Raw genomic sequence first — 20,422 nt, 5'->3', positions numbered from 1 at the left:
GCAAAATCTGGTACCTTGCACCTTCATGGAAAAATCACTAATCCATTATTAAAGATCTTTAGAAGCCAGGAAAACCTGAAATTACATTTCAGATGGCTGGAACCCTGGATGTAAAGATTCCTTAGGGAGGATGCTTTCTGACCAGAGAGCTTCCTGGCATCACGTGGCAAATCAAAGCAGAGAAAGTCCCCATCCTCACAACACCTCCGTAGTCACAGCTGGAGAAGCACAAACCCAGCTCCACGCAGTGACAGCTCAAAAACACCTCCAACATGCAGGGATCTGCAGAGCTCACAGCAGAAATCCACCCAAATGGCCCCCCCAAAAAATGCCCTTTTGCTGCAGCTGATGGAATAGGAATTTAAGGTGCTAGCTAGAAGAAAAAACCAAACAAGTGCTTGATGGAAGAAACTGTCTCATGGCCTTAATTATCAACAGGAGCGAGTCTCAGAGAATTAGTTCCATTATTTACTAATATTTGACTTTGATTTCAGCTCACATAAACATATTAGGTCAATAGAAATAGCAAGACAAGCATGAAGCATGAGAGTTAAACAAACAACTTCATTCTGTCAGAATTACTTGGAGCAAGTTATCAAAGTAATCGATGGCACATAATAACTATAAGACAAGTGGTCAATATGTTACAGCAGTCAAAGGCAGAGGATGGCTCTAGCAGAGGGTGATCAATGGCACCCTGGGAATGCTGAAGCACTTGGTGATGAAGGGATGGCCACCATGAAATCATCTCAGGGCCCTGGTGTGGTTCAGGTGGGTGCACCCTCTGAAGGCCACTGAGACAGGCAAGGATTTCTCTTCCCCACAAAAACCCCAGGATCTTTTCAGGCTGTTGCAGGGAAGGAGGCAGGAAGGACTGACTGATGTTGGCGCAGCCACCCCGAGGGCCACGGCTGGGTCTGCAGTCAGTCCTGGTCTGCCAGAGACCCCCATCCCTCCCTGGGAAGAAGCCTCTCCTGGTGCAGTGACTGCCTCCCACCAGTGGTTCCTGCACCCACCAACGCACCTTGCAGCATCACTTCCACTCCAGCACATTGTTTGTTCCTCAGGAGCCCCATGTGTACTTTTCATCTGATACTCAAAATCACTTGCTTTTAAATACAGCTTGTCATTTTTAGATGACTGAAGTGTCAAAAACATTTGAGATCTAAATGAAATTTTTCCCTTTTCAGGATGAGAAAAACAGATCTCTTTGGCTTTAAGTTTTCCTGCCTTTTTATTTTAGATTCACCAAGCTTTGCTTTTGGTTTATCCTGAAATTGCCATCTCCTGGCTTTTCTTTCTTTTAAATAACCAAAGAACTGAAACACTGTTATTCACTCAGCTCTACTGAACCCTACCTACCCACATAGCCCCCAAACTCAAGCTCCAGAGATGTGGCACTGACAACACAGACATAGCCCAGGTGTAGGCAGCGAGGTGGATCCCACCACCCACTCTATCTCTGTTTCCAGCTTCAGGCTCTTGAACAAAAGCAGCAGTGCCTGTACCCAGGCACTGCTCACCTTGAAGTGGAGCAGTTTGTCCTCAGGGCGCAGTGACTGACAGGTCAGTGTCTTTTATTAAATTCCCAGCTCTCACTCCTCCACTCCTCTGTGTCCCCCCAGACAGGTATCTGGGGAACGGGCTTTTATCTCTGGGTGAATGTGTCACAAAAGTGGAGCTAATTAACTGGGGCTCTGTTTTTGAAAAAGGTTAATATTTTATCAAATGTCTTCTGTCTTGAGGAATAATTAGCCCTGGCAGTAGTAGCTCTGCCATTTCCCAAGGGACTGAGCAAGAGACTGGAGGCTGGAGAGAGACACGTGGTATTGATGGATAGACAGCTGCTCAATTCTGGGCTAACAGTGCATCTCACCAGCAGCTACTCCTCAACACAAACCAACCTGCCACAGGATATTAACAGAGGCAAACCCCTCTCTTCAAAGGCTGTACACATTCTTCTGGTCCATTCCATGCCCTCTGGTGCAAGGATGCTTTAAAAAAAACAAGGCCCTGTGACTCAGCAAAGAGCACTGAGACCGGAGCACCAGTCCCAATCCCTTCTCCCCAGGCACTCTCTTCCCTTATTGCTCCAGCACCTCAGTCTGCACAAGAAAAGGGAAATCCCATGGGCTCTCCTAATTCTTCCATCCCAAAACCAAACCTGTTCTCATGGGGGAAGCAACAACTGAAGTAAATTCCCACAGGGACTGCACAGAAGGAGGTTCCCCCAGTGCCTGCACACAAGTCCTCAGTACAGTGCACAACATCTCTCCACAGGGCTGGGATGCAAGCAGGGAAAATGGAGGGACTAAAAAAGGATGAGGGAAGGGTCATTTCAAATCGACCCAGAACTGTTTTGTGCATGCATTTTTCTTGGCAAAATGCAGTGGACGGGTGAGTGGGGAATTTCCAACACGAAATCAAAACTGTCTCATAGGGAAGCAAAGCCAAAATAACTTAGGGGAAAGAAATACATCACTTTGTGGGGGGGGAGGGAGGGAAGAGGGAAGCTCTCAGCTTTTTTCCCTCTCTGAAACCGCAATTTTTGGCAAGGAACACAAAACAAAGGTATTCTTCAGGGAAGGAACAGCTGAGGTGGAAGCTGTGCAGGCTCCCCTGTAAGCCCCTCAGATTCTCTTTGGGAGGATGCCTGTCCATCCTGCAGATGCTCTTCCCACCCAGCAAGGCACTGAGGGGCTGGGAGGAAGGACAGCTTGGATAAACAAAACTCAGCAGTGAGAAATTTAGTATTATACCAGGATATTGGCTGGAACAGTCCAGTCATCCCCACTGCCTGCAGCCAGACTCCAAGACACTGAGTCCCTACAGACTCCCCCAGTACCCACCCTGCCAATCCCCTTTGGCCTGCAGACATCTTTTAGCCAAGAATACAGCTCAGGAATAGCTTCTGCTCGCTGTGCAGACAAGTGCCATAACTCATACTCCTTGCACAGCCCATTCAGATGGAAGTAGCTTTGCCCTCCAGAAAAAAAAAAGAGTAACAGAACCACTTAACTGGCACATGCTCCTGCATCCCAAACACCCACCTATAAACTTCCATCAGCTCCTCAGAGAGCCCAGCTCACTCCTCAGCTGATTCTCAAGTTACCCTCATCCTTCTCATGCAAGAAAAAGAAGAGGGGACAAATAGCACTGAAAATCCACCACTGCAGAATAAGCGCTGTCACATCTGCCACATCCCTACAGCAGACACAACCAAAAGACAATCAACCCTGCTCCTGGAGAAACACCAGCCTCCCCCAGCCCCAGCATTCCTTCCTGGAACCATTTTTAATGAAAGCTCCTCAGCCTTTTCTCTAGGCAGTCCCTCAAGATACAAAACTGCAGCACCTCACTTGACCTCAGCTCCTGCCCCTTGCTGACAGCCAACATCCAGAGCCCAGCATCCAGGCCATGATTCACAACCTGGGACCAGCTGAGCTGTGCTCCAAAAGCCTGAGGGGAGCCACCGTACTGCCAGGGTGAGGACAACACAGCACCTCTGAAAGCAAGAGGGTGGCAGAGCTCCTTTTCCTGGGATGCAATTAGACTGGTGGTGACAGTGACCCTGTGCCCTGCCAAGGAGGCAATGCTGAGTGACCCAGCCCACCATCTCCAGCTCCAGGGAGTGATTAGGCTTGGAGGGCACAGAGCAGTACCACAGGCTGCCTCAGGCATCTGTGTTTGGATTGGGATCTCAGTGCCTGAAAGTCTCTCTCCTTTCCACAGAAGTTTGTGCGGGTCACACAGGGTGGTTTGGGTGTCCATGGTGCCCAGGAAGCACACCAGCTCCCCAGGAAGGCACAGGAAGATCCAACGTGGGCAATGGCAGAAGCCCTGTCACATCTGAGGGAAAAACGAATTCACTTCAGGACAAGTGAATGTTGGGATGATGGTCTAGCCAGGAGCACTGGCCAAGGAGAGATCCCAGCTCAGACATGGGCAGCCATCCCCAGGGAATGCAACTTCTCTCAGTGCTCAAATCCACAATAATCCCACTTCATGCAGATCCTTCTCATTTACTCTTTCTTCCCCTACCACATTCAAAAAAACCCCCAAACCCAGAAGGCTTCAAAAGAGGACAGTATGTAGAAAGATATTTGAAAGAAGATCACTGCATTCATCTACTTTTGTCCCCAGAAACCACCAGTCCCTGCCTCAGAACCCATCAGGTCAGCTGTGCCCTCCACCTCCACCAGGAAAAACACGGGGCAGCAAACATCACAGACACTGGGGTGGCCACAGGTACTCCCAGTATGGGGACCTGGACACTCCCCAGCTATTTCCCAGGACTGTGTGTGTGTCCTGCTCAGTTTGCAGCTGGTCAGTCCCCAGAGACACCCATCTGCATGAGCTCTCCAGGAACAGAAGGTGCAGCTGTCAGAAAGAGGCACCTCAGTGCAGGTATTCCCACATCTGTACCAGACACCAACTCCAGCAGAATCAGGAAAACGCGAAATACTGGATTTCTGCAGTGCTAAAATGGTCCAGTGAATATTTTTTTCCACTTCTAAGCACATGGAGGGGAGACTCCATGGGATTTTTGTCTTTGACCAAGTTTTCTCAAACCTGTCTCAACCCCACTGTTGGAAAAGCCTTGCAATGTTAAGCCAGAGAAGATACATGAGTGTGGTAGTTAAAATCACCCGAAAGTGATGAACACCAAAAGAGGAGATGACAGAACCTCAAGCAACTTCAAAGTTGTTTCACAAACACAGGCAGCTAGGGGAAAAGAACTACAAATTCCATGTGCTGGGTTTTTAAATTACATCAGCTTTTATAAAATGCTGGGGCAAGCCTGAGAGGCAAGAGTCCCAGCGGGCTCATTGCTTCCTGCACTGAGACAAACCTGGGCTGATTACAGAGCTGACCCACCTTGGAGAAGGAGGCTGGATCAGAGACCTCCTGTGGTCTCTTCCAGCCCAAATTATTCTATGATTTTATGAAGTGCCAGTTTCTGATTAATAGCTGTCTTGCTTTCCTTGCTTAGCTGCCAAGAATTGCCAATCTCAATACTCCTTGTTCTCTGTGCTACCTGAAAACAATCTCTCTGTGTTTTGATCACACAATGGTTCCTCAAACCCCCTTGCAAGTCCAAATTCACCCAGAAGACCAAGTGCAAATGCCACTATGTGAGGTGAGCACTCCACATAAGCATGAAAGTTTCAAATTTAGGCCACAAAAGCCATCTGATGAAAGGCAGAACCAAGACCGTGACCAATGCAGGCAGTTCTAGTTTATCCCAAAGGGAAAAGCCAGCCCCTACTCTACTTAAAGGATTGTTTTTATATATTCATCCTGAGAGATCTCAGCCTAGGGAGATTATGGAAAAACACAGTACTGAGAGCTAACCTCTTGGGGTCGGGTGTCCAAGGAAAAAAAAGCAATCATGCTGTTTCCTAATGGAAATACTTTTGTGTAAAATGTGTTTTCTACCACTGATCTGTGTACCTGCTCACCTGCAGGGTCGTGCTCTGCTCTTGCTGTCACTAGAAATAAGGAGACCAAGGTATGCAGGGGTACCCCAGATCTTCTCTTACCCAGCTGTTTCAGCCCCAAAATGCTTTACAGGCAAAAGATCTGGACAGCCCTCACACATAACAGGATTTTGCTGAAATGTGATAAATCTTATTTTGCAATGAAATGACAAATATCCTGGCTCTGCCCAGAAAACAGAGTAACAGCTGGAATAACAGATCAAGCGACAGAAAAAATCCTCAGGACATTGCTGACAGCCACCCAGCAGCTAATAATGAACCCCAAAGGCAAGAAGAAACCTGTACCCTCTCACACCCAGCCACCCCAGGCTCACACAAGGCGCTGGCACCCTTCTCCCCTCAGGGCATCGTGCACTTCTCAAGGGGGAGCACCCACACTGGAGGGTACAGGGCAGAGCAAAGGCAGCAGCACAGACAGCTGGCCACACGAGAACACCTCCAGCTTTCACCACTGCCAGAGATGTGGCAGCACATGAGCACTCCCCCTCCCCACCTGGCTCCCTCCTTCATCCAACCTCACGGGCAGGGGTCCATCCATCTGCACTGCACTCAAGGCTCCTCTGCTCAGACCTGCACCCAGCAGCACCAGGCACAGCGAGACCACAAGCACATGCACCCCTGCCCACACCACCTCTTGCCCTGGTCTGCCACACAGCACACCCCAAGGCAGCAACTCACGAGACACTGCTTGAATAAGCACATTTTAAAAATAACAATCCCTCGGGACTTAGTCTGTATTACACAGGAAAGTGGATTAGCCCAGCTACAGTCCAGAGGCCAAAGTAAGAATTGTATGGAGTCAGCAAAGTGAAAGATAACAGGAGACCTCAAAAATCTGCAGGTTTGGTTTTGCTCTCAACTGTGGAAGGTCCATCTAGGTCCCTACAAACCCTCCCTCAAATTCAAACGGGGTTTGGTCATCTGCTAGGGACCCTAGGGACATACCTGCTTCGGCAGGTCTGATGTTCAGGTACCACTGAGGACAGCAGAGCAGAGCCCCCACTCTGTCCTGCCTGGGCTTTTCCACACATGGTGGTCTCCAGACATTAAGTTCCTCCTTTGGGGACTCTCAAGAAACCAGACAAGAAAGGTGAGATGCCTAAATTCCTATGTGGAGCAAAAACCACATTTCTGGCTGCTGAGACCCAGTATTCATCTCAAGAACAGCCTCAAAGTGGTTTTGGTCTGGTGAGAAAGGAAGTTGGAAGAAGACAAGACAATGTGAGAAGTCCAAGGGCATCATAAACATGCCAAACCAAAGGCAATGCTGCCAGCTTTTCTCCCCTTCAACTCTCATTCCCAAGAAGACATCACCATATTCTCAGTACTTGCCACGTCTGGGTGGCAATCATCAACTCACCCGAAAACGGAGCCACTCCAAAGCCTGCATGTGCCACAGCTGCCCTCTTGTCATCTGCACAGGGATGCCAACATGTGCTCCCACTGTGCCATGTGCCAGCCGTGTCCAAGAGGGACACAGGGAAGGGCAGAGAGCCATGCTCAGCCCCAGGTGTCCATGTACAAAGTACCACACCCAGCAGAGCTGACCCTCAGGACCACCTGTTTTTCCAGTCATCCCCACACTCAGCACAGCCAGGTATTTTTGCCTACCCCAACCACAGCTGCTCCACTGCAATGTGAAATGTGCAAGCTCTGCACCCTTGGGATGCAAGCTGAAATTAATGGGTCAAAACAGCACTGCAGCGTGCAATGCTCCTGCTTGAGGGCTGAAATCCTGGCATTTCTGGACCTTGAGAACACAAGACAGCAACTCTCTGCCTTAGCGAAACCTCACAGGCACCACCTGCATCTTCCCATCCCTCTAAAACCAGACCATACGAGCAGAGCAACCAGTCCTAAGCAGCCTTCCTACCCAGGGGACACTCTCCAGCTGGCTTAGCCCAGAGATTTAAGAGAAGAAACCTGGAGGATTAAAAATGTGTGCTATTGTTCTCAAAGAGAACAGGACTATAACACTATAACAGCAGAGCTTTTCTAGGGGGCACAAGTTGGCAGGACCTGGCTTCTGGGCTGCCAGGATGCTCTCCGCTTCAGCAGACAATGCAACACCTGATCTTCACGCCTGCAGCATTCCTGCCAGCCTCATGTTTCAATCACAACTTGATCTTAGCAGCTGCTTTCTCTATCTCAGACACACACATACACAAACACACCCCTAAGCAGCTGTGAAATTAAACTTCAGTTGGGTAGGTAGGACCTCTTGAAAACACTTGAGACTCAGGGAAGGAGGGAATTTCAAAAATGCAGTCTTATACTAGAATTTGAGAGGGCTCCATCCTTGGCCTTCTTGCTTTATCAGCTCTTGAGACAGCACTACTAAACGTGTACCGGCACTGCTGAAGTGAGAAGCAAAACAAATAGAGGAAAACAGACACTGGGAGATGCCTGAAGCTGGCTGACGTGATTTGCAATAGCTGGAGAAGTCTGCTGGAGGCTCTCACCTCTCCTCCAGCCTCTCATCTCCTCTCCTTATCCCCGACTTCCCCTCTCTGCTTTGCCACGCTCAGCCAGCACAAACCCCCGCTCCGGCCGGTGCCGGGTCCCAGCCGAGCCTGGCAGCCACAACAGCATCTGCGCATCCATCAAACCCAGCGGAGCGCCGGGAGGCGGAGGTCAGCCCAAGCAGCATATGGAGCACTGGCGTGGTGAATACCAGCCTCCCCAGGAGCTGTCTGCCGCAGATGGAAAAAGCCCAGGAGCCATCACGACAAAATCTTCTGGCTGGGGGCGACACGTCCTCACTGTCAGCTTTCCGAGCCGCTGAGCAATATTGGAAAGCTCAGCTCCTCTCCCCCCGCCCCGTGCTCACGCCCGGCACTGACTCATTCGCTGCCGCTTCGGTCCCGCCGTTTGCCGGTGGGAGTTGTAGGAGGTGGGATGTGGGGATGAGGTAATTCCGAGTGCATGTGGCTACCGTGGTGGAGGGAGACTAGCCACCCACTCCGGAGGCATGAGCTGGCTTGCACAGTCTGGATGTACCATCAAACTCCAGGTCCGGTCTGCTGACGCAGTCACAGGGGTGTTTTAACCTTGAGTTTTAGGGAAGATGGGATGCAGCACCACGGGACCATCCAAGGTCTTCTCCTTGGAGAAAGGCAGCCCTTTATGTGGTCCAAGGGCTTAGTCAACGTGCAGCCAGGAAGGGAGTTAATGGCAGCGAAACACAAGAAGGTCACCAGGAGCAACTCTGGCTGTGAGGTCTCCCAGGCCAAGTGACACAAGTCCACAGAAGGCATGACAGCTCCCTGGCTGAAATCACCCACAAACCAAGCTGAAGTTCATAGCCCTGCACTAGCCAGAGGCAGACAAAGAGAGCCACCACGGTTTCTCCTGCTCTGATTTCTTGGAACACTACAATTCCTCTCCATCTGAAACTATTCCACTGGCTGCAATTTAAAAACAAAATCAATCCAGCAAACATTGCTAAGCAACTGGCTGTCAGTGCCACATCCCATCCCATTGAAAGTATTTGCCCTCTCCATGACCTCCTGGCAAGGAGCTTGCTGCTCAGCCCTTGCCAGATTTTGTATATTCAGCTATCGTTGACAAGTCCAGATGCTTGGCTGGATTAGCAGAGAAAACACCGGGACACTTTCTGCAACATCCTAATGAAAAACACCCCACAGAGAAGCTGTAAGGAGCAGCATTCCCACATTCCAGTCCCTAGGATTAGGATCCAATGAGTGGGTCTCTGGGCTTTACCATGGTCTGAAGGTCCATCTCAGCGCTGCCACATGTCATGCAGAGGCATGAAGGATGGAGAGCCAACACACTGGAAAACTTGTCACAAAGCAGAGCACAGCATCTCGATGAGAGGCTGAAGGAGAAGTTGCTTATGAATGGCAACGAGCGGAAATGATGGATGAGACCCTCTCCAAAGCTTCCTAAACCCTCACACAAGCTGGGCAGGAGCCTCTTGGCACAGTGGCACCCCTTAGTGTGGGGTCCTGAATTGCCCCAAGTCAGCTGCAGTAGAATTGAGGCATGACTCTCTGGGCTCACTCTGAGCAGCTTAATCCAAGTTCTCCACTGAAACCAAGCCTCTAAACACAGCCTCCAGTAGGACATGCAGCAGGAGCACTGCAGGTGTCCTTTCTCCCACAACAGCCTGGTCCACGCAACGCTGCCCTCCCCTTCACAGAAGGGCATCTAGTCAACCCCGTGGTGGATTCCCTTTCTATGTTCTTGCACAGTCACCAGCAACTTCTCCCCGCTCTGAGAGTAGGCCATGCTTATCCACGCTTTCCCACACACTTCTGCTTCACAGTTCAAGACCAGCTTCCAGGTTGCATGGCAGGGCCTGAGCAGCAGCTCCCAGGACACCTGTGCTGTAAGTAAGGATTCTTTTACCAGAGAGGGCTCAGCTCTGCACTTTCTTCTCTCCCTCAACCACCAGTCCTAGATCCTTCTCCCTCCTGCATCCACTCCATCAGTGCCTGCCTCCCCCAGACCTGCCGGCAGCTCTATTTCCTCTGTGGCTACTCTAATGCTTGGCTAATGGTGCATCATCCTCAGCATTCCTCAGGCATATTCAATAAATCAGAATCCAATTACCGGGTTAAGGAAATTGGAAACAAATTAAATTAGCCCCAGCCCCTCCCACGTGCTGTGCCCTCTCTTCCTCCTTAATGAGAACTTTTCTTTCACAGGAGCACTCAGTGCCACATCTGCCCGCCCAGGAACAAGGTGGCTGCCATGGCACAGTGAGGGTAGGCAAGGGGCAAGTGAGCCAATCTTCCCTTTTAATAGGGCAGATGGTTAATATCCCTGGCATTAATTCTCTCCAGGAATAGCACATTCGCTCTCTGCTCAGCTATAACAGGCGTCCGTCAGGGCTGACAGCTCCTCTCCAGAGAAAGGAGCATCTGGTCCTCACAACAAAAAGAAGCTAAATAAATAAATAAGCACATGGCTTGCTACAGGGCTGGGGAACTGATGCTGTTTCAGCATTTCAGCCTGAGTGCTGCATTTCAACTGGAATAGGAGAAGTTCAGAGTTGGGTCAGGTGCCAGGAGTGGAGTCACTCTGATCTGGGAGCAAGGTGCAGCACGGGCAGGAGGGTGCTATGGCTGGCTCCAGCACAGAGCTCCCACCAGAGCAGGACTTCCCCTAAAGGGCTCCCAGGACAAGGCAGTAGAGACAGCTGCTGCCAGCAAGCTGGGACATAATGCCAGGCACAGCTCCATGGAAAGAGCTAGCACTGGCTGTGGGCTGGTGACTGACAGCAGGGGCCAGGCATACGCTGTGTCCTCAGGTGACAAGGAGGAAAACTGCATTGAGGGGACCCTGGGAGCTTTTCCTTCACCACCGGGACATCCTCGCATCACCCCATCCAGCAAACTAACAACTAACCTCACTGACCTTCAACAGGAAGGGCAGCTCTTCCCCAGTGAGTTTGGAAAGACAACCAGAGGGAGACTACAGCTGAGGCCTCAGCAAGCAAGGGTGCACCAAAACTCCCACCCCACCCTTCTCACACTGACAGGGGAGTGCAGCTCCATCTAGAAGGCAACTCTTGCTGCAATCCTCTCTGCCTTTCCCAAAAGCTCCTTTGGGCACCAAAGGATATTTCTGAACTCAGTGGCGCTGGAGCAGCTAGTGACCCAACAAGTTCTAACCCTTCTCTCCTCCTCACTCAGCAATTACCCCTCATTCCCCACTCCTCTCTCTGCAGAGCAATTTCAACGTTCAACAGTTATTTTATCCCCCTTGCATCCCCTCACTGTGTCTGGAGAGCAAGAGTTCCCAGCACCAGTGAAGACTTTGCCCATCAGTGAGACTTGCTCTTGCAAACCCATTACTTTACTGAAAGGAAAATAAAGGCCTTTCTTTTCTTCCCCTATGGTCCTGGAATAATTTATACAGTTTCAATCAACAGGTTTAAGACTTCCAGACATGCCAAGAAATCAAGCAAAGGGCAAGACCCAATCCCAAGAACACCCAGTGGCAGCCCGAAACCACAGCCCTGAAGGGGAACAGGACAACGCCCCCACGCCATGAAGTTTGGTGAGGAAGACCAGGAGGAGCCGGGGGGAGGCAGAACCTGTGATGGCGGGTGTCGCGGACAGCGCGGTCACTGGGGATCCTCTCGCTCTCCCGCTGGTTAAAGGCATGCAGCCGGTACGGGTCCTCGCCGCCCTTCCACCTCCGGGCACTCAGGTACCTCCGCTCTTCAAACTGATCCCAAAGGTCGTCCCAGTCCGCGTCCGATTCCTGCGCGCACAAAGTCAGCCCCGTTAGAGACAGGAGAGAGCGGAGCACGCCTGACCCCGCTCCACACGTCCTCCCAAGCCCCGCCGGAGCTCCGCCAGCCCTCCAACTCGGGCAAGCGCTGCAAGAGCAGCTAACGAGGAGTCCCATGGGGTCTTCAGGGTTTATTTTTCATCCTTAATGTCCTGAAACTCCATGTCAAAGAGAGCCTACCAATTTGAATTAAAATGACTCATTTGAACCCAAATTCAGGTCTCTGGTGGATGCCCCTCTCAAGCAGCACAAACTTTTTTTAAGGGTTTTAATTTCTCTCCAGGCAAAAAACAAAGGTATTTTACATCACATGACCCATGGCCCCCATAACCTTTCAGGCAGGAAAGGAGTAATCCCACATTTCCACATCCACATCCTAGCCCCAGCTCCAGCAACAGGACCCTGGAAGAAGGGGACCATCATGGCCCAGCCCAATTCCAGTCCATCTGTGCCACCACATGTGGACTTCAGCCCTACAGCGGGGAGAAGAGCAGGGAAGCACATGCCTGTGTAGTCCCCCCCCAACTCCAGAAGGATGCAAAAGCTGCATTTCGGGGTTAACCAGCAGCTTCAACAACCTTGGGGGGTTTAAGCATTTCTTGGTGGCTCAGTGCTGTCGGGGTTGAAGCATCCCTGAGCAGCAGAAGCTGTCGGGGGGTTAAGCATCCTTTGGCAGTGTCTGAGGCAGCCAGCACAAAACAGCGCCGATAAGATCTCATCGCTACAGCAGCACAACCTCTTTGATCTCAGCCTACCTGTAACACTGAGAGATGCAAACATTTACACACATCTCAGCCCTAAAGAAAATTGTGATCTTATCCAATAATTGATCTTTTCTTCTGCTTTTCTTTTTTTTCCCCCCTCCACAGCTCACACCATCTCAAAGCCGATTTTGCCTGCTAATAGCGCAAAATGAAGCTTTTGAAAAGGGCGATTTTTATCCCATAATTGATTTTCCTCGCATCTGGCAGTGCATTTTTTGTAGTCACAGGAAGGGGAGGAGGGAGCATTGGCTCCTGCAAGTGAACCACCACAGGAGCAAGCCAGGCACCTCCAGCCACAGGATGCCCCACATCGCCCTGGGTTACGGCAACATGAGCACTCCCAAAGAACCAACAAATTCCAGGGATGCAAGAGTTTCCAGACACAGGGTTGTATTCATCCTCCCCTGCTGTGACCCCATGGCCTTCTCAGGACCTCCTCCAGCAACTACCCCAGTGTGAGAAGAGCAGAAGAAACCCCTGAGTCACTAGCCACACTGAGAGGAAGTTATTCAGGACTGGAATAAAGTTATTCAAGGCTGGGAGAAAGTTATGAAACCAGTAAGGTCCCTGCAGTTTTACGACGAGGACGCCCATAACAGCCGCGGACTTTCAGGAGGGCCGACGTGCACAGGGTGATAAATGCTGTTTATGTTGGTTTTTTTCTCAGGCATCTTGCAAAACATGATTTAGCACGGCAGTAAAAGATCAGGGAAAAGTGAGGCGATTGCATCGCGGAGCCAGTGACAGCCTGATGTTTATAAGATTTCATGATGACCCCAGGAGGCCTGGCGCTGCTGAAACAGCCACCGGAGCTGCAGTCCCTAAATTTTAATGCTGTGAAGAAAAAATAAAAGTTGGTTTTATCAAACTTAATAAGAGAGATGGCTTTTGAAAGTGGCCACACAGTACTTAAGGCTCTAAGATGTGTGTGAGTGTATATGTTGTTTTGGTTTTTGTGATGTCAGTTACACCCAATAGCCTCGGATCAGCCAGAAGGGTGCAAGAATCTGATGGCTCAGGTGGGAGGGCTGGTGGATTCCCTCAAGAAAACTGGAGATTCTGCACTTGCTACAAGCACAGCAATGCTCTGGCCAGGCAGCAGAAGCAGGGTTTGGCACATGGCAGTGTCCTCCAGGGTCTGGGATGGCATTTTCCCAGGATCTAACTCCACCAATGCACTGTTACCAGGGCTGGGGTCCCAGCAGGAAATGGATACATGGACAAATACCAGTGCCTTACCCCACAGTATTTACCTCTCATCCTGCTCTGGATATACCTTGCATTCTAGGGTTGCATTCCTGCTTCACTCTGCAGTGACTAATTAATACTCCTGTGCAATCTCCACCTGAAAGACACCAGCCCACCTCGATTCACCCAGGTTCTCCTTTTTGGGCTGAGGAAAGCTGTCGGTGGGATGGATATTAAATATTGGGTAATTAAATACACACCTGAGATCTACAGTAACTAGATGCCAGAGATTAAAAAGTTATTTTAATCCCTATCTGGCCACAAAACAAGACCAGGGATTGGGTTCACTTCCTTAGCCAGAGGCAGATACTGGGGGTTGGTCATTTGCTTTTGATCTGCATCACCCACCCAAATCTTCTGGGTGTTCTTTCCATCCCAAGCCTCCCTAAAAGGGTAACTGAAACTGGAGCAGAATGCCCAGCTTAGACACAGGTGCACACTGACCTCTGCAAAACACAGCTGCTCAAAGCAGGAGAGGAAAGCATGAAAAGCTCCCAGCTGTGCAAGCAGCAGGAGGCAGGAGACCTCACCAACCTGCACACAGGGACTTCACCTGTTTCTCACCTGCACCTGATCTGAGACAGGGAATGAGAGTTAAAGCACCAGGAGAAATCCCCTTTGCTTACCCAGGGACAGCACATTGGTTACAGGTTACCAGATAAGGTCTTCATTATAATATTTCCACAATGTATTATCACCTCTTCCTCACACCAGAATTCTGTCTTGGGAGTTATTTAACTGATGTGCAGAAATCTAAATTTAATTTATTATGATCTAACTCACTTTAGAGGCCAAATTACCCTGCACTAGAAAAGGATCAAGTCAATACTCCACTTGCCTTTCTATTTATCTTCTACAGGGTTCATCTCTCCAAGTTTCCCATTCATTTTCTCTCACGTACTAGTAATAAATTTTCATTTTTTTTTTTCTTGGAATTAGGCAATTTCTCTTTCAACACTGCACTTTAATGACTGGTATTAATTATAGGAAACACAGTCAACGCTTAAAAGAGTTCGAGAGACTCAATGAGCAGAAGGAAAGAGAAGAAAAATATATCCAAGGAGGGGCTGTCTGCTCTTGGCAAACAAGTGTTGCCCCTTCCAACACCACACTGGGGAGTCCCCCAGGCGTGATCAAGGAGAGGGACACCCACAAAGACAGTGACAAAACTTATTGTGGAGAGAAGCTTCCATCTCACACCAGCACCTAGACAAGAGCAGGGCTCACCAAGAGCTTCCTCTGCCATTTCAGTACAGCACCCCCCAAAAAATGACCCACTAAAGGCACCTCCTCCAAAACCACCCATCAGCCTCGTTGGCTCAGGGCACACAGCCCAGAGCAGGCACACAGGCAGCTTTCCACTGTAACTGTACATTAAAGATTAAAAGCCTCTCAGTGCAAAGATGTAATTCGTCATCTGCCTCTTAAATCACAGCTCAGAAACAAAACAAAACAAAAAAAAAACCAAAGAAACAAAGAAGGGAAAAAATAATATTTAAGAAAAAAAAAAACAAGTGGTGCTGCAGGGGGAAAATGGGTCATTAGCAGTAAAACTACAATTTCCTGGCAACTGCTAATGCCTTGTTTATGTGGATTTCTGCGAATATGACATTTTAACGGCATAATAATTGTGTGATTACAGTACAGCAGGGATTGCTGGAGCGGGAAGGAGGAACAAGCAGCCCAGCCGGCGGCTGCTGCTGCTGTGGGCCCACGGCGTCCCCCGGCAGGGCACGGGAGGCCAGGCCAGGCTGGACACTGGGCAGGGAAAGGACAGCTGTGGCAGCACTTTGGCCACCCAGAGGCAGCCCAGCACTGAAAGGGCATGTCAGGTGAAAAGCCTCCCCAGAGGAGCCAGCACTGACTGGGGACAGGCAGGTCACACTGGGACCCACTGTCCCCACTGGGCCGGCCTCCAGCTGCCCAGCAAGACAAGGAGTGGGCAGTGCGAGCCAAAAGGAGATTCTGACTCACTTTCTTCTTTTGTGGCACTGTTTTAACACAGAGAACTTAAGCCTTTACTAAAATAAAATCTGTTTTCCTTTCAGGGCTGCTGAGTTCTGCCTTCAGACCAGAATGAATCAGACCAGTGCCACGAGCATCCTTTCAGGAGGCAGCAAACCCAAGGCAGCCCAGGGGGCTGGCAGAGCTGACAATGTTTTCCAGGGAGCCCATTTGGCCACAATAAGGGTTTTGCTTGTGCAGGTGTAAAGATGACCCCAAAGGAGTCTGGCAGCAGCCAAACATGCCTCTACCTCGATTCCCCTCAAACCCAGCTTTCCCTGGAAAATCTCATCCCTACAAAATACCTGACTGAGCACTTGCCACTGAGCCCATTCCCTGGGACTCAGGCATTAAAAAAACAGGAGGGGAGGGGGATTTAAAATTACATCAGCCTATCACAAGGTCCAGTAAACACGTGAAAGCTCTGGAAACTCAGATGCCATGCAGCAGACTGCTGCCCAGTCACGCTCTGTCACTCCTCTGCCAGAGAGGACATCCTGGTGCTCAGCAGGCTCGGGGGCACTGGAGGCAGAGGGCAATCTTTCAGCAGGAACTGCAACCAGGCATTATACAAATGAGATTTAGAAGTCTCATTGAAGCATGGGGCCCCTGCAAACAGGAGGTTCAATTATAGAGCTGCTGCTGGCCCAGGCGCTAATGCCATCTGAAAGGATTATAATACTTCAAACAGGATAGGGCTCATCCCTCCTCGTCCCCTGGTGCCAGCACGTGCACTTAAGAGGGTCAGCAGCATCAGAGGGAAAAGAAGTGGGACAGTGTCAGACTGCCTTCGTCCTCATCCTTGAATAACCCAGATGGAGCACTGAGGTACAAGATCCTTTGGTCAAGTTTTGGTGTGGTTTTCTCAACCCCAGAGCGCAGTGCCTCGGCTTACCCTGAGTGAGCAGTGCTGGGCATCCCGATGGTCTCAGCTCCAGGATACAAGGGAGAAACAGGCAGCACCACAGCCAGCCTCTGTCCCTCCCAAAGAGGATGTGCTGGTGCCAAAAGCAGGCTCCGGATCTTTGGAAAACAGGCTTTGTACTCATCCTGCATCACACCCTCCAGTGCATCAGGCACCATTCAGCACCAAATTCACACCAACCCTGGAAGTCACCTCTTTCCTCTTGCCCTCCTTCCCCAAACTGCACAATCCCTAAGCCAATCAAGCACTTAAATACAAACTTAAGTGACTCCAGGCATTTGTAGGAACCGATAGAAACCCCCGTTTATATGCCTGAAGTTAAGTACTTGCTTAAGTGCTTCACTGGCTCAGTGTCCCTGCTTTGTGCTGACACACACCACACTCTGGGAATGGAGGCAGCTCCTGCCCTGACCACGATCTGCCCTAATCACTTCTCTGACCCATGGAGATTTTAGCTCCAGTTAATTTATTTGAGGGCTGTGAAACTCCTCTTCCTCCTGCACTGGAACCTGGGCACAGCATGCATGAGCACCTCGGTGGCAGATCCTCCGTGACCCCATGGGGAGACCCAGCAGATCCCACCCTGCTCCAAAAAGGACCAGCACCTCCTCCTGCCTGGAGGTGATTTTTTTCATCTCTCAAGGAAAAGCTTCAGATCTGAGTCTGTTCTGACCCCACTTTGGGGGAAGAAAGAACAAAACAAAAGAAAAATCAAATAAAATATTAATACAGATACCTAATTAAAGCAAAGCACTTCTCCACCAAAGCCTGCCCTCCAGCTGGGGTCCCTGGAGAAGCTTTGAACATTCACCATCAAGCTTCTCATTGCCACTGACCCTTTCCTGCTCATGCACATCCACAGGCATTCTGCTCCATCTTCAAAGGATGGAGCATCTCCTCCTCCTCTGCTGGCTCAGCAGGGAGCACGAGTCCTTGAGGACCTTTCAGCGCCCCAGTTTCTCACTTGGCCCTGGGGCCAAGACCACACTGTCCCCACCTTTTCTGCCCTTGGTGCTCACCACCTCCTGTGTGGGCAGAGCCTGGATCTCTCCTGTGGTGCACACACACATTTACACAGTCAAGGCACATGCCACATCAGGCAACAGGAGTGACAAAGGCTGGAAAGAGGCCATGAAAATAGATGCGACCTTCAACAACTGGAAGAAGACTTGACCCTCACAAAGTACAGCCTGCAACTTCAGCCCAGATGGAAACATCCCCCTCAAGGCCTTGGAGAAGGCTCTTCAGCATCTTCATCCTGTTGTCCCTGCACTGAACTGGCATCAGCTCAGGTTGTGGGCCACTGAGTCAGCGCAAGCAGCTGACCCAGGGCTAAGAAATCTGGGCCACCATTAAGTCAATCACAGGTAGAACCAGCAATTTGTCTATCTTCTTGTCTGTATCTGTGGTAAACAATATACATGGTCTGAAACACCCTCCAGAGGCTTAAATCTGTTGAAGTCTCCAGCCAAATATAACAGCATGAAAAGCCACTAGAGAATTACTGATGCTTGTTCCAGTAAGGGCACCAAAGCTTTAATTTTAAAATGGATGGCTGGGGCAGCCACCAAAATGGGGAATTTATTCGCAAATCAGGAGCAGGGGACTCTGAGCTGCACAGAGGGAAAGATGACAGATTCATTGCTTTGATGAAAAGCCAAATTTTGTTTCAAGGGCTTCCCTTAGGAGAAAACAAGTCAGCTCAGAGTTCACACCACACTTATCAGCAAGCAACTGCTGCACTGGCAGTGGTGCCAGGTTAAAATATATCCACATCTCCCACAGGCAGCCAGAGCCAGAGCTCCGTACGTGGACAATGCTCCTGCCCACTGGCTGTAGCACCAGGCCACCATCCTGCCTCTACACAGGGACAGGCTAGCAGCCAGCATCACACACCCCAGACAGACCCCAGGAATTCCCATAGTGACCCTCACCATCTCCAGATTAGCGAAGAACCTCCTGCCTCTCCGTGACAATGGAAAAGAATGCAGGATCCAGGCCACTGACCTCTAAAAACAACATCCAGCAACAAAATTCCTTGCATTTCCATCTACAAAGATGCTCTTTCATCTTGGACCCCCAAAATCAGGTGTGTTCATAAGAGTCTCACTACATAAAGAACAAAGATCTTATCTCTTTAAAATTACAAATTAGCCCATAGGATAGCCTGACACATGGAGACAAATCCTGTGTAATTAAAAAGGAAAGGAAGCCGATTATATCCTCCTGGAGGATATTGCTGCCTGCTTCTGTTTTATTTATACTTTGGAGTGTATAATGAGCTGAATATTTAGGAGGTCAGCACAAACCAAGCTGCTGACTGGACAAAAGAGAAGACCCAGCAGCTCTGTCTGTACTGGGAGTCAAGCAGAAAGATGTAGAGGAGTTTTGGTCATTTCCTCCTACACCTGCCCACAGCTCTCCTGGGATGCTGCAGGACTTCTCAGTTCAACTGCCTGTGCTTGGGCTGCATCAGTCTCCCCAAATTTCTGTCCAAAAATGGTCTTCTGGGTTTTCCCACAGCCCCAAGAGAAGGATGAGCAATGCCAGTCCAAGTCCACTGGCACCTGTGAACCCCTCTAATGGGTTTACAAATGGTAATTCTGGATGGCAAACCAGACAAAATACATTTTAGGAGTCTCTGCTTTCACTGAGATTTTTATATTATAAGATTTTAGGTTTTAAAAATCCAAAATAAGTGGAAAGCATCTGGACTGGCAGCAGCCCCACAATGAATTGAGCATCAATTCCCATCAATGACTGATGGGAGCAGTCTCCCACCAGTACTCCCACTGCCACTCCCATCAGCAGTGGGATACCCACAGCTCCCCTGGGCTCTCCCCATCGTTCTCCACCTGCTAATTCCCAAAAATGCCTTTGCCCTTGCCAAAGGGGATCCCCTCAGCAACCTTCTCTGGGCTCACCAGGGTGCCAGGAGATGCCAAAGAGCATCTTTGGGGCCATGGTGCCACATGAACTGGTGCCCCACAGGCAGCCCCTCCCATCTCTGCCCCCACTCAGTGCCATCCTCTGCTGGCTGCATGCCCGGGGTGTGGGTGAGTGCAAGAGCTGCTCCCCAAAGGTCATCACCAATTACAAAGGGCACTAATTGGGAAAGAAATTAAGGCAACATCCCATGTGTGCCCCCACACCAGCCAGGCTCAGCACATTACCAGGATCACAAGAGGTCAAATATATTGAGAAGAGCCCAGAGCGATGGTGGGTAAATAAAGTGGCAAAAGGGAGTTCCTACATGGACAGACAATGTTTTGTTTTCCTTCTGTGCCTTTCAGGACAGACATGAGCTGTTTCCCAGCCATGAAGGTCGAACCAGCCTTCTCAGGCTATAGCAGGAGCAGCAGATGATTTAGTACTTAGGAGCCCATAGCTGTCCTCAGTCTCCAGCTGAGCTTTGCTCCTCCTCCTGCTTAACAGCCAAAACTCTTACCAAACCACAGAGCTGGAGCATCTCAGAGGTCAGGGAAGGTCTTCCCCTTCCCCGTGGAGCTGTGGCTCCCACGTGCCAGAGGACAGCCCGGGACGAGGCACACCAAGGGAAAGGAAAGGGAAAAGGGAACAGGGAGGGAAGAATAAAGGAGCCAGCCAGGCAGATCCCTGCTCTGAATGTCCTGCTTTGAACCCAGCCCTTTAAAAATCAGGAGGTTAATCCCCACCACTCCTCCCAAGAAGGAAGGGATCGTGCTGTTAATATAGTC

General features: G+C 50.1%; 1 protein-coding gene across 1 annotated transcript in view; it reads right to left on the bottom strand.

Moving 5' to 3' along the window:
- The window catches only part of GALNT14 (polypeptide N-acetylgalactosaminyltransferase 14), a 94,402-nt gene that overhangs the window by 48,669 nt on the left and 25,311 nt on the right, over positions 1 to 20,422 (bottom strand). The window contains exon 2 of the mRNA XM_041425135.1: positions 11,566 to 11,735. Within this exon, the coding sequence (XP_041281069.1) occupies positions 11,566 to 11,735 (170 nt within the window). The remainder of the gene's footprint in view (positions 1 to 11,565; positions 11,736 to 20,422) is intronic.

This window comes from Onychostruthus taczanowskii, unplaced genomic scaffold, assembly GCF_017590055.1.
Source record: "Onychostruthus taczanowskii isolate IOZ18803 unplaced genomic scaffold, ASM1759005v1 scaffold87, whole genome shotgun sequence".
Classification (NCBI taxonomy): domain Eukaryota; kingdom Metazoa; phylum Chordata; class Aves; order Passeriformes; family Passeridae; genus Onychostruthus; species Onychostruthus taczanowskii.
Note: the sequence above shows the minus strand (reverse complement) of the source record. Positions and strands in the feature narration are given on the sequence as shown.